At 40.6% G+C, this 12,066-nt stretch overlaps 1 protein-coding gene across 1 annotated transcript; it reads left to right on the forward strand.

Moving 5' to 3' along the window:
- Positions 1-4,286: 4,286 nt before the first annotated feature.
- Positions 4,287-5,141, forward strand: LOC110932861. Its single transcript, XM_022176114.1, has one exon. It carries the CDS (start codon positions 4,287-4,289, stop codon positions 5,139-5,141), a length of 855 nt encoding a protein of 284 aa, XP_022031806.1.
- The last annotated feature ends 6,925 nt before the right edge of the window (positions 5,142-12,066 follow it).

A 12,066-nucleotide genomic window follows, 5' to 3' on the forward strand; every position in this document is an offset into this window, starting at 1 on the left:
CAGAAAATGGGTATGATGTGTAGATGCATGATGAGTTTCTAAGGGTGTTTGATAGCCACAAAAGACTTGTGATGAGGATCCAAAGATCACTAAACAGATTATACAAAATAGTTTTAAAACTTGCCAAACCAATCTGTTTGAAAGCTAGTCTAGATGAGGAAGCATGGGCATGGCATGCAAGGCTAGGCCATGCTAATTTTCATGCTATAGAAACAATGGCAAAGAAGGGACTAGTGAGAGGATTGCCATGCATCTCGCATCCCGAACAATTGTGTGAAGCCTGTCTCGTCGCTAAACAAACTCGAAAAAGTTTCCCAAAAGAAGCAAAATGGAGAGCAACGAAGCCATTGGAGCTATTGCATGCTGACCTTTGCGGTCCGATAACGCCACAAACATGGGGAGGTAACCGGTATTTTCTTTTGATAGTTGATGATTTCAGCCGTTATATGTGGGTATATTTGTTAAAAACAAAGAATGAAGCATTTGAAAAATTCAAGTTTTTCAAGACACAAGTCGAGAAAGAAAGTAAATATAAGATCAAGACGTTAAGAACGGATCGCAGAGGGGAGTTTAACTCACATGTTTTTATAGATTTTTGTAACCAAACGGGTATCAAAAGACAAACAACGGCTCCCTATACCCCACAACAAAACGGTGTTGTGGAGCGTAGGAACAGAACAGTGCTCGGAATGACGCGGTCCATGCTAAAGTCAATGAATGTGCCTGAACCATTGTGGGGTGAAGCGGTACGCCATGCGGTTTATTTAGTCAACAGAATAGTGACGAAGGCAGTGAAAAACAAGACTCCATATGAGGCTTAGATGAGGAAAAAGCCGAGCCTAAAATATCTAAAGTATTTGGGTGTGTTGGGTATGCTATGAAGCTAACTGGGCGATTTCAGAAGCTTGAAGATAGAAGTCAACCTTTGATTTATTTAGGAAGGGAACCAGGAAGTAAAGCATTTAGATTGTTTAATCCAAGGGAACAAAAGGTGGTGGTTTCAAGAGATGTTATTTTCTATGAAAACAAACAGTGGAATTGGAAGTTTGAGAAGTCTTTGTCACCAGAGGACAAAACTTTTTCAAGTTGGTACTATGCACAGGTTGATGGAGATAAGATGGAGCATGGGAATAATAATAATATTGGCGGAAATTCTCAGTGGGACCCCAGCACTCCCACAACCGAAAATTCTAATATTTTATCTAGTCCTGTGCATGTTGCAGGTACATCTCAAACAACCAGCCCTATACAAGATAACTCGAGCAGCAACAGGTCATATGAAGCCTCCCCAGCTTCATACGATGACTCGCCATTTCAAGGATTCAGATCGGTTGACGAAGTGTATGAAGAAACAACAGCAATGAATGAACACGAGGTCCACGATATGTATGAACGGGATGAGTTGTTGTTACTAAATGATGAACCAAGTTCTTATAAAGAAGCATCAAGCGAAGAAAGTTGGATGAAGGCAATGCAAGCTGAGCTAGATTCAATAGAGAAAAACCAGACTTGGAGTTTAACCCAGTTGCCTCCCAACCAAAAGGCGATAGGGTTAAAGTGGGTTTACAAGTTAAAAAAGGATGCACACGGGAATGTAACGAAGCATAAAGCTCGATTGGTGGCGAAAGGCTACGTTCAACTTAAAGGTGTCGATTTTGAAGATGCTTTCGCGCCCGTAGCAAGGATGGAAACGGTCCAGTTAATCATTGCAATGGCTGCAACAAAGGGTTGGCTTATTCATCATTTGGATGTCAAGTCGGCGTTTTTAAATGGCGATCTCCAAGAAGAAGTTTACGTAGTCCAGCCGGATGGTTTCAAAGTTAAAGGAAAGGAACACTTGGTGTACAAGCTTCACAAAGCCTTATACGGGTTGAGAGAAGCACCGAAAGCTTGGAATTCGAAGTTGGATAAGACGTTGAAAGAACTTGGTTTTAAGAAGTGTATCCATGAGCAAGCAGTATATACAATGAACAGGTCAGGTTCAATATTAATTGTTGGTGTGTATGTTGACGACATAATCGTAACAAGGTCAAATAAAGCTGATGTTGATAAGTTCAAGGAAAGGATGAAAACAATATTTGACATGAGTGATCTTGGCTTATTGTCTTACTACTTGGGCATTGAGGTGCAACAAAGTAGTGAAGGAGTAATCCTCAAACAGTCGTCATATGCAAAGAAAATTCTGAAATTGGCAGGAATGGTTGATTGTAACGCGGTTCAGTACCCAATGGAAAACAAGTTGCAGATGACCAAAGAAGGAGAGGGCACAGAAGTTGACCCGACTCACTACCGAAGGCTCGTAGGGAGTCTTCGATATTTGCTGCACACGCGACCTGACCTTAGCTACTCGGTCGGAGTAGTGAGTCGCTTCATGGAAGTCCCTAAAGAGTCACATCTCACAGCCGTAAAGCACATAATTCGGTATATCAAGGGTACAATTAATAGTGGGTTGAAGTACCAATCCGGGGGAGATGAAACATTGGTCGGATATAGTGATAGCAGTTTTGGCACCGATATTGAAGACCGAAGAGGAACGACGGGTACCGTTTTCTATTTGTCAAACAATATGGTTACGTGCTCTTCTCGAAAGCAACGTACAGTGGCACTATCCTCATGTGAAGCGGAGTTTATGGCTGCTACAACCGCTGCGTGCCAAGCCTTATGGCTAAGGAATCTCGTTGGTGAAATGATTGGAAAAGAGCCTCAATGTGTGAAACTGTTGGTCGACAATGAAGGCGCAATTGCACTAATGAAAAATCCCCTTTCAGTTCTGCATGTATTTCCAGTTTTATGATCAATAAAGTGTGCTGATTAGTTATCATTTTCTTTCCGTTCTTGTGTCAAACCACCTCTGAATACCAACAATGGTTTCATGAAAATTTTTGACCGTGTAAATCAATAATCTAACATCGTTGTATAGAATACAAACTACCTAACCCGAACCCTAACAAACTTGGAAATAACATATCATTCACGTTTACAAATAAAATACAAGTACATAAATGAAAACACGATCATAGCTAGTAATATAAATCAAATAACGAAAATCACAAAGCACAACAACGTTAAATCATGTATGTGATCGAGAATTGACCTGTTATTTTAGGGTTTTGAACAATGACAACAAGATAAAGCCGTGAAAAACAAAGATTGATGGATGAAATAGTTGCAGAGATTAAGTAGAGGAGCAGTGAAGATAATAGCGCAATAACATCAGGAGGCAGAGATGACGCCAAGAAAACCTACTTGTAATGCCCCTACCGATTACACTCGTTGCAATTGATGGTACACCTTCCCCCATCTCGTTTGGTGAAGCATCAGTGGAGATCAAAAAAGTTACAGATGTCGGTGAAGTAAGTGGTACCCTCTCTTTCTATGGGACATGTATATAGTGAAATAGATGTGGCAAAGGAGAGCAACGGCACCGCATGAGGGACTGATGAAAAGAAACAAACAGTTGTAGAAGGCTTAAACCGTAAAAAAGCAAAGGACCAAAATCGTAAATTCGACCGACATTCATTCTTAAGATATAGATAATTGAAAACCCGGTTAATCTCTTAACATCATACTTAGTTAGAATAGATTATTATATAGCGGTTATGAACTACGAGGACCAAAATTGACAAAGACAAAGATGGTAACTACCATCATTAACCGAAAGGGTATGTCCCTTCCCTCACTTCAACTCCTATCGGTACAAGGGAAAAGGAAAGGAGACGCACTGGTTGAAACGAATGGACAGGAAACAACGTGACTCTTCAAGGTTTAATCACAACCACACATCCAAGAGACGTGTCTTTTCACGAAGAGACACAACTCTTCACTCGTACCCGTAGAAAACTATAAATAGGATAGAATGTTTCATTTGTAATCACTACATACTCTCATTCGATTGTTACATACATTCAAGTTATTGTTTATGCAAGTTTGTTTAATCACGCTCATTCTAGAGATCAAGATCCAATTCGGGCTAACAAATTGGTATCAGAGCATCAGGCTCTAAGCGTGGGAATCGTAAGGCATCGCAGGGAATTCGCGATCAGGTTTCATTTTCGTTTTAATTCGCAAAAGTTCGTTTCAGAATTTTTTTATTTTCGGTTCTACTATAATCGGTTGAACCGAAGGGTTAGGAATCTAGGGTTTGTTTTTTATTCCGGGGTTTAGTGCGAATTAGATTGTTTTGGTTGTTTGATTGTTACACGATTCGGGTAATCGGGGTTTATGAGATCTATTGAAACCAAGAAAATAAAAGTTTATTAGAAGTGAAGATTGTTCGGCAGGAAGATATGTCAAGAACACCCGGACAAAATCCAATTATTATACAGAAAGAAGGAAATTCTCTTTCCCAGTTTCAGTGTCCGATTCTGAAACCAACAAACTATACGGTTTGGGCTATTCGTATCAAGACGATTCTTGAAGCGAATGGTTTGTGGGAAACGACTGAACCGGCAGAAAATGCAACAGTAGACACCAAGAAAGATAAGTCTGCAATTGCATATCTATTTCAAGCAATACCAGAAGATGTTCTATTGCAAGTTGCAAGTTGTAAAACTGCAAAGGAAATTTGGGATAATCTAAAGGTTAGACACATTGGTGTTGATCGGGTACAAAAGGCGCGTATGCACACGCTATTATCAGAATTTGAATTGTTGCAAATGAGGGATGACGACACTGTTGATTCGTTTACCGCAAAGATTAATAGTATCGTTACCCGGGCAACTGAAGTAGGAACGACATTGAGTCAACCGACTCTAGTACGCAAAATTCTAAATGGCGTACCAGATAAGTTTACTCAAATCGTTGCCTCCATGGAACAATACTCCGATCTAGAAACTATGACGCTAGAAGAAGCAGTCGGAAGATTAAAGACATATGAAGAACGGCTCAGGTTAAAGAAAGGAAATCAAGGAGAAAGCCAAGATAGGCTTATGTTCACACATAATGATAACACCAGAGGAAGGCAATCTGGAAACCGCGGTCGTGGTAGATTTAACCAAACGCGTGGAAATTGGCGAAACAACGGAAATAGGCAAAGTCCCAGAAACGAAGGATCTACATCTAGATCTAGAAATGGAAGTTCTAGAAATTGGAGAAAGTTTGCAAGAACCGACCTGAGTAAGATCCAATGCTTTAAGTGTTAGAAGTTTGGACACTTCAAGAAGGACTGTTCTGAGAAAGACGAAGTACAAGAACATTCAAACCTCGTCGAGGAAGACGAAGCACCCGTACTGCTAATGGCAATACAAGAAGAAAATGTTGTTCAAGAAAGGGCTCTGCTAAACGAGGAACGTATAAAACCAACAAGTTACGCCTCAGAAGATAAAAATCTATGGTACTTAAACAACGGGGCCAGCAACCACATGACAGGAGTGCGAAGTCACTTCAAAGAATTAGATGAAACGGTGACAGGGCAAGTACGATTCGGTGATGGGTCACACGTAGATATTAAAGGCAAAGGTTCAATACTACTGGAATGTCTGAACCAAGAACAAAAGATTGTTTCACACGTATACTACATTCCAAGTCTGAAAAGCAACATATTGAGCCTCGGACAACTTACAGAAATCGGTTGCAAAGTGGTTATGGACGGAGATCTACTTACTATCCGAGATCGAAATAGAAAGCTACTAATGCGAGTCAAGAGACTGAAGAACAGGCTGTACAAAGTCAAACTGAAGACTGGAAAACCAATCTGCCTACTATCAAAGACCGAAGATATAGCATGGTTATAGCACGCAAGGTTAGGCCATTTACACTTTGATGCTATTAAGGAAATGACTCGTAAGAACTTGGTACATGGAATTCCTCAAATAAATCATGCCAGTCAAATCTGTGACGCATGCTTATTAGGAAAGCATAGTAGGGCACCATTTACAAATCAGGCAAAGTTCAGATCATTAAAACCTCTGGACTTAGTCTATGGAGATTTGTGTGGTCCTATATCCCCACCAACACATGCTGGGAAGAAGTATATATTCTTACTTGTAGACGATTATACTCGCTACATGTGGGCATATTTACTAACTTCCAAGGATCAAGCATTCGAAACATTTAAGGAGTTCAAAGAAAAGTTGGAAAAGGAAGCGCAGACCAAGTTAAAAATGCTAAGGACGGATAGAGGAGGTGAATTCACATTGGCTGAATTCAACAAGTATTGCAAAACCAACGGCATAGCAAGACAGCTTACAGCACCATATTCCCCACAGCAAAATGGAGTAGTAGAAAGGCGAAACAGGACGATGTTATCCACTACTCGCAGTATGCTAAAGGCAATGAACATGCCACAGAATTTTTGGGGTGAAGCAATACGACACACGATATACATACTAAACAGGGTTCCAACAAAAGCCCTGGTAAACAAGACACCATATGAAGCATTGAAAGGAAGGAAGCCAAATTTAGAACACTTGAAGGATTTTGGCTGCACTGCTTACGCTAAAGTACTACCACTTCAACAAAAGAAGTTAGATGACAGAAGTGCACCTATGGTTTACCTTGGAATAGAAGAAGGATCAAAGGCATACAAATTATATGATCCAGCAAAAAAAAATACCTTGGAATAGAAGAAGGATCAAAGGCATACAGATTATATGATCCAGCACAAAACAAGATATGTGTCAGTAGAGATGTAAAGTTCATGGAAGGTCAACTGATGTGCGTGAAGTGTGTTATATTTTAGATGTATAATTTAAGCCCTTTTTACACTTTTAGCCAAGTTTTAAATTTATAAAACACGATATTTACTAACACTAAACACACATATGGGCAAGTGCACCCATCGTGGACGTAGTATAGTGTTGGTAAGATACCAAGGTCGTCCAAGGACACAAGAGCTTTTCCGGTTTATCCTCAACGTCTAATCAAATCAAAAAGTTAGAAAATGTTTTAAACTAAAAAAATAAAATCTAACTAAATGCTGAAAAATAAAATAAAATAAAAACAGATAGACAAGATGAATCACTTGGATCCGACACGTGTATTAGTATAACCTTTGATTATTTTCGCACTTTTGCACTTGTTTAAGAGATTATCTTAGTTATTGTAGTAGGCCCCTCTTTTGAAGGCGACGTTACCCTCAACCCAGTAGTTTGAGTCAGCAAGGATACAATCCTAAAGGGTCAGATTATTGAAAGATAATGAATTAAGTTATTAATGCAAATTATGGTAGGCCCCGCTTTTGGCGGTGACGTTACCCTCGGCTAAGTAGTCTGAGTCAGCAGGGATACAGTCCTAAATAGCCGGGTTATAGTATTAATAGTAGTTAACTTATGAGGGGGTCAAAGAGTTTGGATCCCCGCCATCCAATACCTATGGGTATTGAAGGAGATCCTACTAAATTTGACCCAGGTCCCAAGCAGGACCTCTAAACGCTGAACAAGGGCAAGACCCTTACCAAACCGTTCCCTTAACCCCCGACCGGGTAGCCAACATACCTCCATATAGACCGTGGAGATATGAATGGTGAAAATCTTTTATTTTATATAGACAGTAAAATAATGCCAAGACACCACGGACAAACGATAAGGAAAGATCACCTTCAACATAAGTAACTAGTTATTAAAGTCATTAATACAAAACCAAATAAAAAGTGCAAAAGATTAAAAATAAAAAGTATTATACTAAACACTTGTCTTCACCAAGTGATGTAAGAGACTTAGGCAAACATGGCCTTGATTGTCAAGAACTCTTACGATCAATCTTGGATCCCGAGACGACTCACACACTCTATGATGGACAATGGATGATGGTGGTGGATGATGGTGTTATGGTGGTGGTGGGTGGTGGATGAAGTGTGAGAGAGGTGGTGTGCCAAGGGATGAGAGAGAATGAAACCAAACTCCTCTATTTATAGGCTGAACAGAGCGCTGGACACGGCCCCGTGTCCGCTGGACACGGCCCCGTGCCCGTCTGACACTCTCTCTCTTCATTAATTGTAATTGCGAATTACAATTAATGCGCCTGCTGTACTTTCACCACGCCCCCGTGCTCGCTGGACACGGCTCCGTGGTGAGCAATGGAAGCTTCTACTGGTTTGTCTTTTCTGCTGCTTCCTGGGCACGCCCCCGTGTTCGCTGGACACGGGGCGTGTTCAGTCTCTGTTTCTTCTCCTTTGCCTTGGGAGGTACCGTTGAGGGTCCGGGCAGTCCACTTTTGTTCCTTTTCTTGTATTTATGGTAGAATTAGTAGTCTTTTTCCTTCTTTTGTGATTTTGAGCTCATTTCATCCTGAAAATACAAAAGGAAGACAAAAACACTCTTTTTCCAACATTAGTACTTAAAAAGGGTTAGTTTTATGCCTTAATTGATGTGATTTATATGTTGCATTTTACACACATCAAATGCCCCCACACTTGAACTTTTTCTTGTCCTCAAGCAAAACTCTTTAAATGTGGCTTACAATCCCAAATGGAATAGGTAGAAGAGAAGTTTTTAGCTTGTCCTAGAGTGTCGGGAATCCAAGGTTTTTATAGGTTTTATTTTTATTTATTTACAATCCTATTCGTTATGATTTATTTTGAACTTTTCATAAGATAAATTACTTATTTGGGCATAACATGCCTTATTAAAATTCCATTTATATACAAGTTCACATACCTCACGGGAGATCACTCAACACTCGGCCGAAGGTGTATATTTTAGTGAATCACTCGAGAGCGGCACGGAACTTACGTCTTCCATAGGCTTGCCAAGCGATCAATCCTCCTCCTTTTTAACTTTTTACCTTTGTAAATATCAAGAGGACTTTTGGGGTGAAGGCTTGGGTTTAAAGGTGGGTGGTTGGTTAGTGGTTAGTAAAAAGGGCGAAAATCGTAACAAGCGTCGGTTTTCGTAAAATACCTTGTTGTTAGTGACTTATTATTTTTGAAGTATTTCTCCAAACAAGCTTTTATATAGCTTTTGTTTGTTTTTGACTTCATCATCATTTTTTTTTTTGATGTCACATGAAAGGGCAAGTTTACGAAAAACCGAGCTTGTTACTAAAATAAAAGGTGAAAAATGAAAAAGGTTTTTGGTGGGTAAAAATGGTTTTTGGGGGAATGAAATGAAAGGTTTAGGCTCAAAGGGGTTTTCTAGGGGGATTTTGGGTAGGTAAAAAAAAAAATGAAAAATAATGGTTTTGAAAGAAAAATAGTTAGTCCTAATGCCTCCATCATTTACTTACTTGGGTTTAAGTTGGTAAGGACCGGGAATGTATCGTCGTGGCAAGTTCTAGATTTGTAAGGACCGAGCGGCTATTCACACAAGAAACGAAAAATGAGCATTTAATCTAAATATGTGTATTTTTATGCTCAATAAAGGCTCAAAACTCACTTTTGTGGGAATGGGTTTTTAATGTGACCAAGCATATATAATCGAATTTTTAGCTAGACTTGTTATACCGTTTCATAATTTTCTTATGTTGGTTTTTTTTTATCACGACGCTATCGGTTGTAAACTTGTAAAAATATAACCTTTTTAGAACTTGTTATCCCCAACTTAAACTAAGACAAGTAAATAAAAAAATGAAAAATTTTTTTTTGAAAAAATTTGGGGTGTTTAGCGGTTCCAATAGAGTTTTGTGTAAGGCTTGTGTTTAGGATTTTGCAAAATTTCAAGGTTTTAGCATCCCCCCCACACTTAAATTACACATTGTCCTCAATGTGTCCAAAAATAAAGTTTTTGGTTGATTAGAATGTGTAAAAGTGGGTTTAAAAACAAAGATTTGTGTTACTGGCATCCTGGACACGGCCCCGTGTTGACCGGGCATGGCCCCGTGGTCAGGTGCCAGTAACAAAAATTAGAGAATTGAAACAGAAGCCTGGACACGGGGGTGTGTCCGCTGAACACGGCCCGTGTCCAGTTACCTGAACTGGGTGATTTTCTGCAGGGGGCTCAGCACGGGGCCGTGTTGGTTGGGCACGGCCCGTGTTGAGCCTTCTGTGATGGAGATTTTTGTCTGTTTGCTCTGTTCCTTGTGCATGGTTCCATTTTTTTCTCGTTCCTTTTTCATCCATTACCACCATGAGTGTGTTTTATTCTGCAAAAACTAAAAGATTAAACTAAACTAAGGATAGATCCGCGGAATGCCTCCGTGGTGCGCCACGTTTATAAGGGTCCTTGGCTAGACCCGATTCCCGGTTATATATCGTCTGAGTGGAGCGCCTTGCTTCCCAAGTTACACCGTCGGAGAGCGGCATCCAAGCTTGAATCAATAACCTTCATGTAATTGACCGGGTCGTCGTCCTCTACTCTCTTCCCAACTCCGAACTTCACCTCATCGTCCCCATACCTCAAAGTCAGTGTCCCGTCATTCATGTCTACCACTGCTTGTGCTGTGGCAAGGAAGGGCCTCCCTAGGATAAGGGGGACCTCGGTGTCTTCCTCCATGTCGAGTATGACAAAGTCAACTGGATAAACGAATCTGCTTACCTTTACCAAGACATTTTCGATGACACCTTGTGGGAACTTGACTGATCGATCAGCGAGTTGTATGCTTATTTTTGTAGGGCTCGTGGTTCCCAAGCTAAGCCTTTTGAACATCGATGAAGGCATGAGGTTAATGCTAGCCCCTAAGTCGGCCAAGGCATTGCGAACGCGTGATTCCCCTATTGAGCATGGAATCGTGAAACTTCCGGGATCGATTTTCTTTTGGGGTAGTTTATTGAGTACGAGGGCAGAGCATTCTTCGCCTAAATTAACTAATTGCAAATTTTCAATTTTCTTTTTATGTGTAAGGAAGTCCCTCATAAATTTAGAGTATTTGGGCATTTGGGTTAGGACTTCGATAAAAGGAATATTGACATGCAATTGTTTTAACAGACTTTCGAATTTTGCGAACTGCTCATTGGTCTTTTGACGAATTAACCTACCGGGGTACGGAACTCGAGGAGCCTTGGTAGGCTCTGGTGATGGGGGAGAGTTCTTTTCCTGCAGATGTGTTGGCATTGTTTCTCCGTTGCTGGAGGTACTTCTGCAGGCCCTACGGTGCGGTTTCGTAGTGTGATGAGGTGAACTTGCGCCTTTGGGTTTGTTTCGGTATTGCTAGGTAATGCGCCTTGTGGTCTCTCGGAAATATTTTGCGCTAGTTGATTTATTTGTTTTTCTATGTTTTGAATGCTAGCTTGTTGATTCCTAAAATTAGATTCTAATTGTAGAAATCTTTCCGAGTTTTTCTTATCAGTGTCAGAGACGAGGCGAGATATAGTATCTTCGAGCCTTTCTCGTCCACCTTGTTGTTGAGTGAAATTCTGTGACTCATTTCTTGATTGCTGAAAGTTTGTTCGTTGGGTTTGTTGGTTACTACTATTGCCGGTTTCCCTCCAACCAAGGTTTGGGTGGTTTCGCCATCCTTGGTTGTAAGTTCCCGTTGGAGGACCCGACGGCCTAGGTCTATTATCAATGTAGTTTACCATTTCTTGTTGATCGTCCGTTTCTTTCATGCAACTCCAATTTTCATGTGACCCACCACACCCTTCACAAGCCATAACCGAGACTGTTTTTGTCATTTCTAATTTTTTTATTTTTGAAGAAAGGGCCTCGATTTGGGCTTGTAAAGAGGTGCTTTCGTCGACCTTATGGGCGCCCGAGGCGATAGACTTATTTCCCCGGGGAGTGTGCCATTGAGAATTGGTTTGAGCGATTTCCTCAATCTGATTATATATTTCGTGTGGGCGTCGATTACCTAAAAGTCCCCCGGAGCTAGAATCAAGTGTCTGCCTAGTGTGTGGCAACAATCCATTGTAGAAAGTGGATACTTGTTGCCATATTGCGAGGCCGTGATGGGGACACTTGCGTAATAGCTCCTTGAACCTTTCGCAAGTTTCATATAAGGATTCCCCGTCCTCTTGTGAGTACGTGTTAATTTCAGCCATTAATTTAGCAGTTTTAGAAGGAGGGAAATACTTATATAGAAACTTTTGGGCTAGTTCATCCCAGGTGTTTACCGATCCAGCTGGGAGGGTGTTGAGCCAAGCTTTCGCTCGGTCTTTTAGTGAGAATGGAAACATACGGAGGCGGATGGCGTCGTTTGATGCTCCATTGATCCGAAAGGTATCACATATTTCTAAAAAATTAGTTATATGTAGAT

This window comes from Helianthus annuus, chromosome 4 (assembly GCF_002127325.2).
Source record: "Helianthus annuus cultivar XRQ/B chromosome 4, HanXRQr2.0-SUNRISE, whole genome shotgun sequence".
In the NCBI taxonomy this organism is placed as follows: domain Eukaryota; kingdom Viridiplantae; phylum Streptophyta; class Magnoliopsida; order Asterales; family Asteraceae; genus Helianthus; species Helianthus annuus.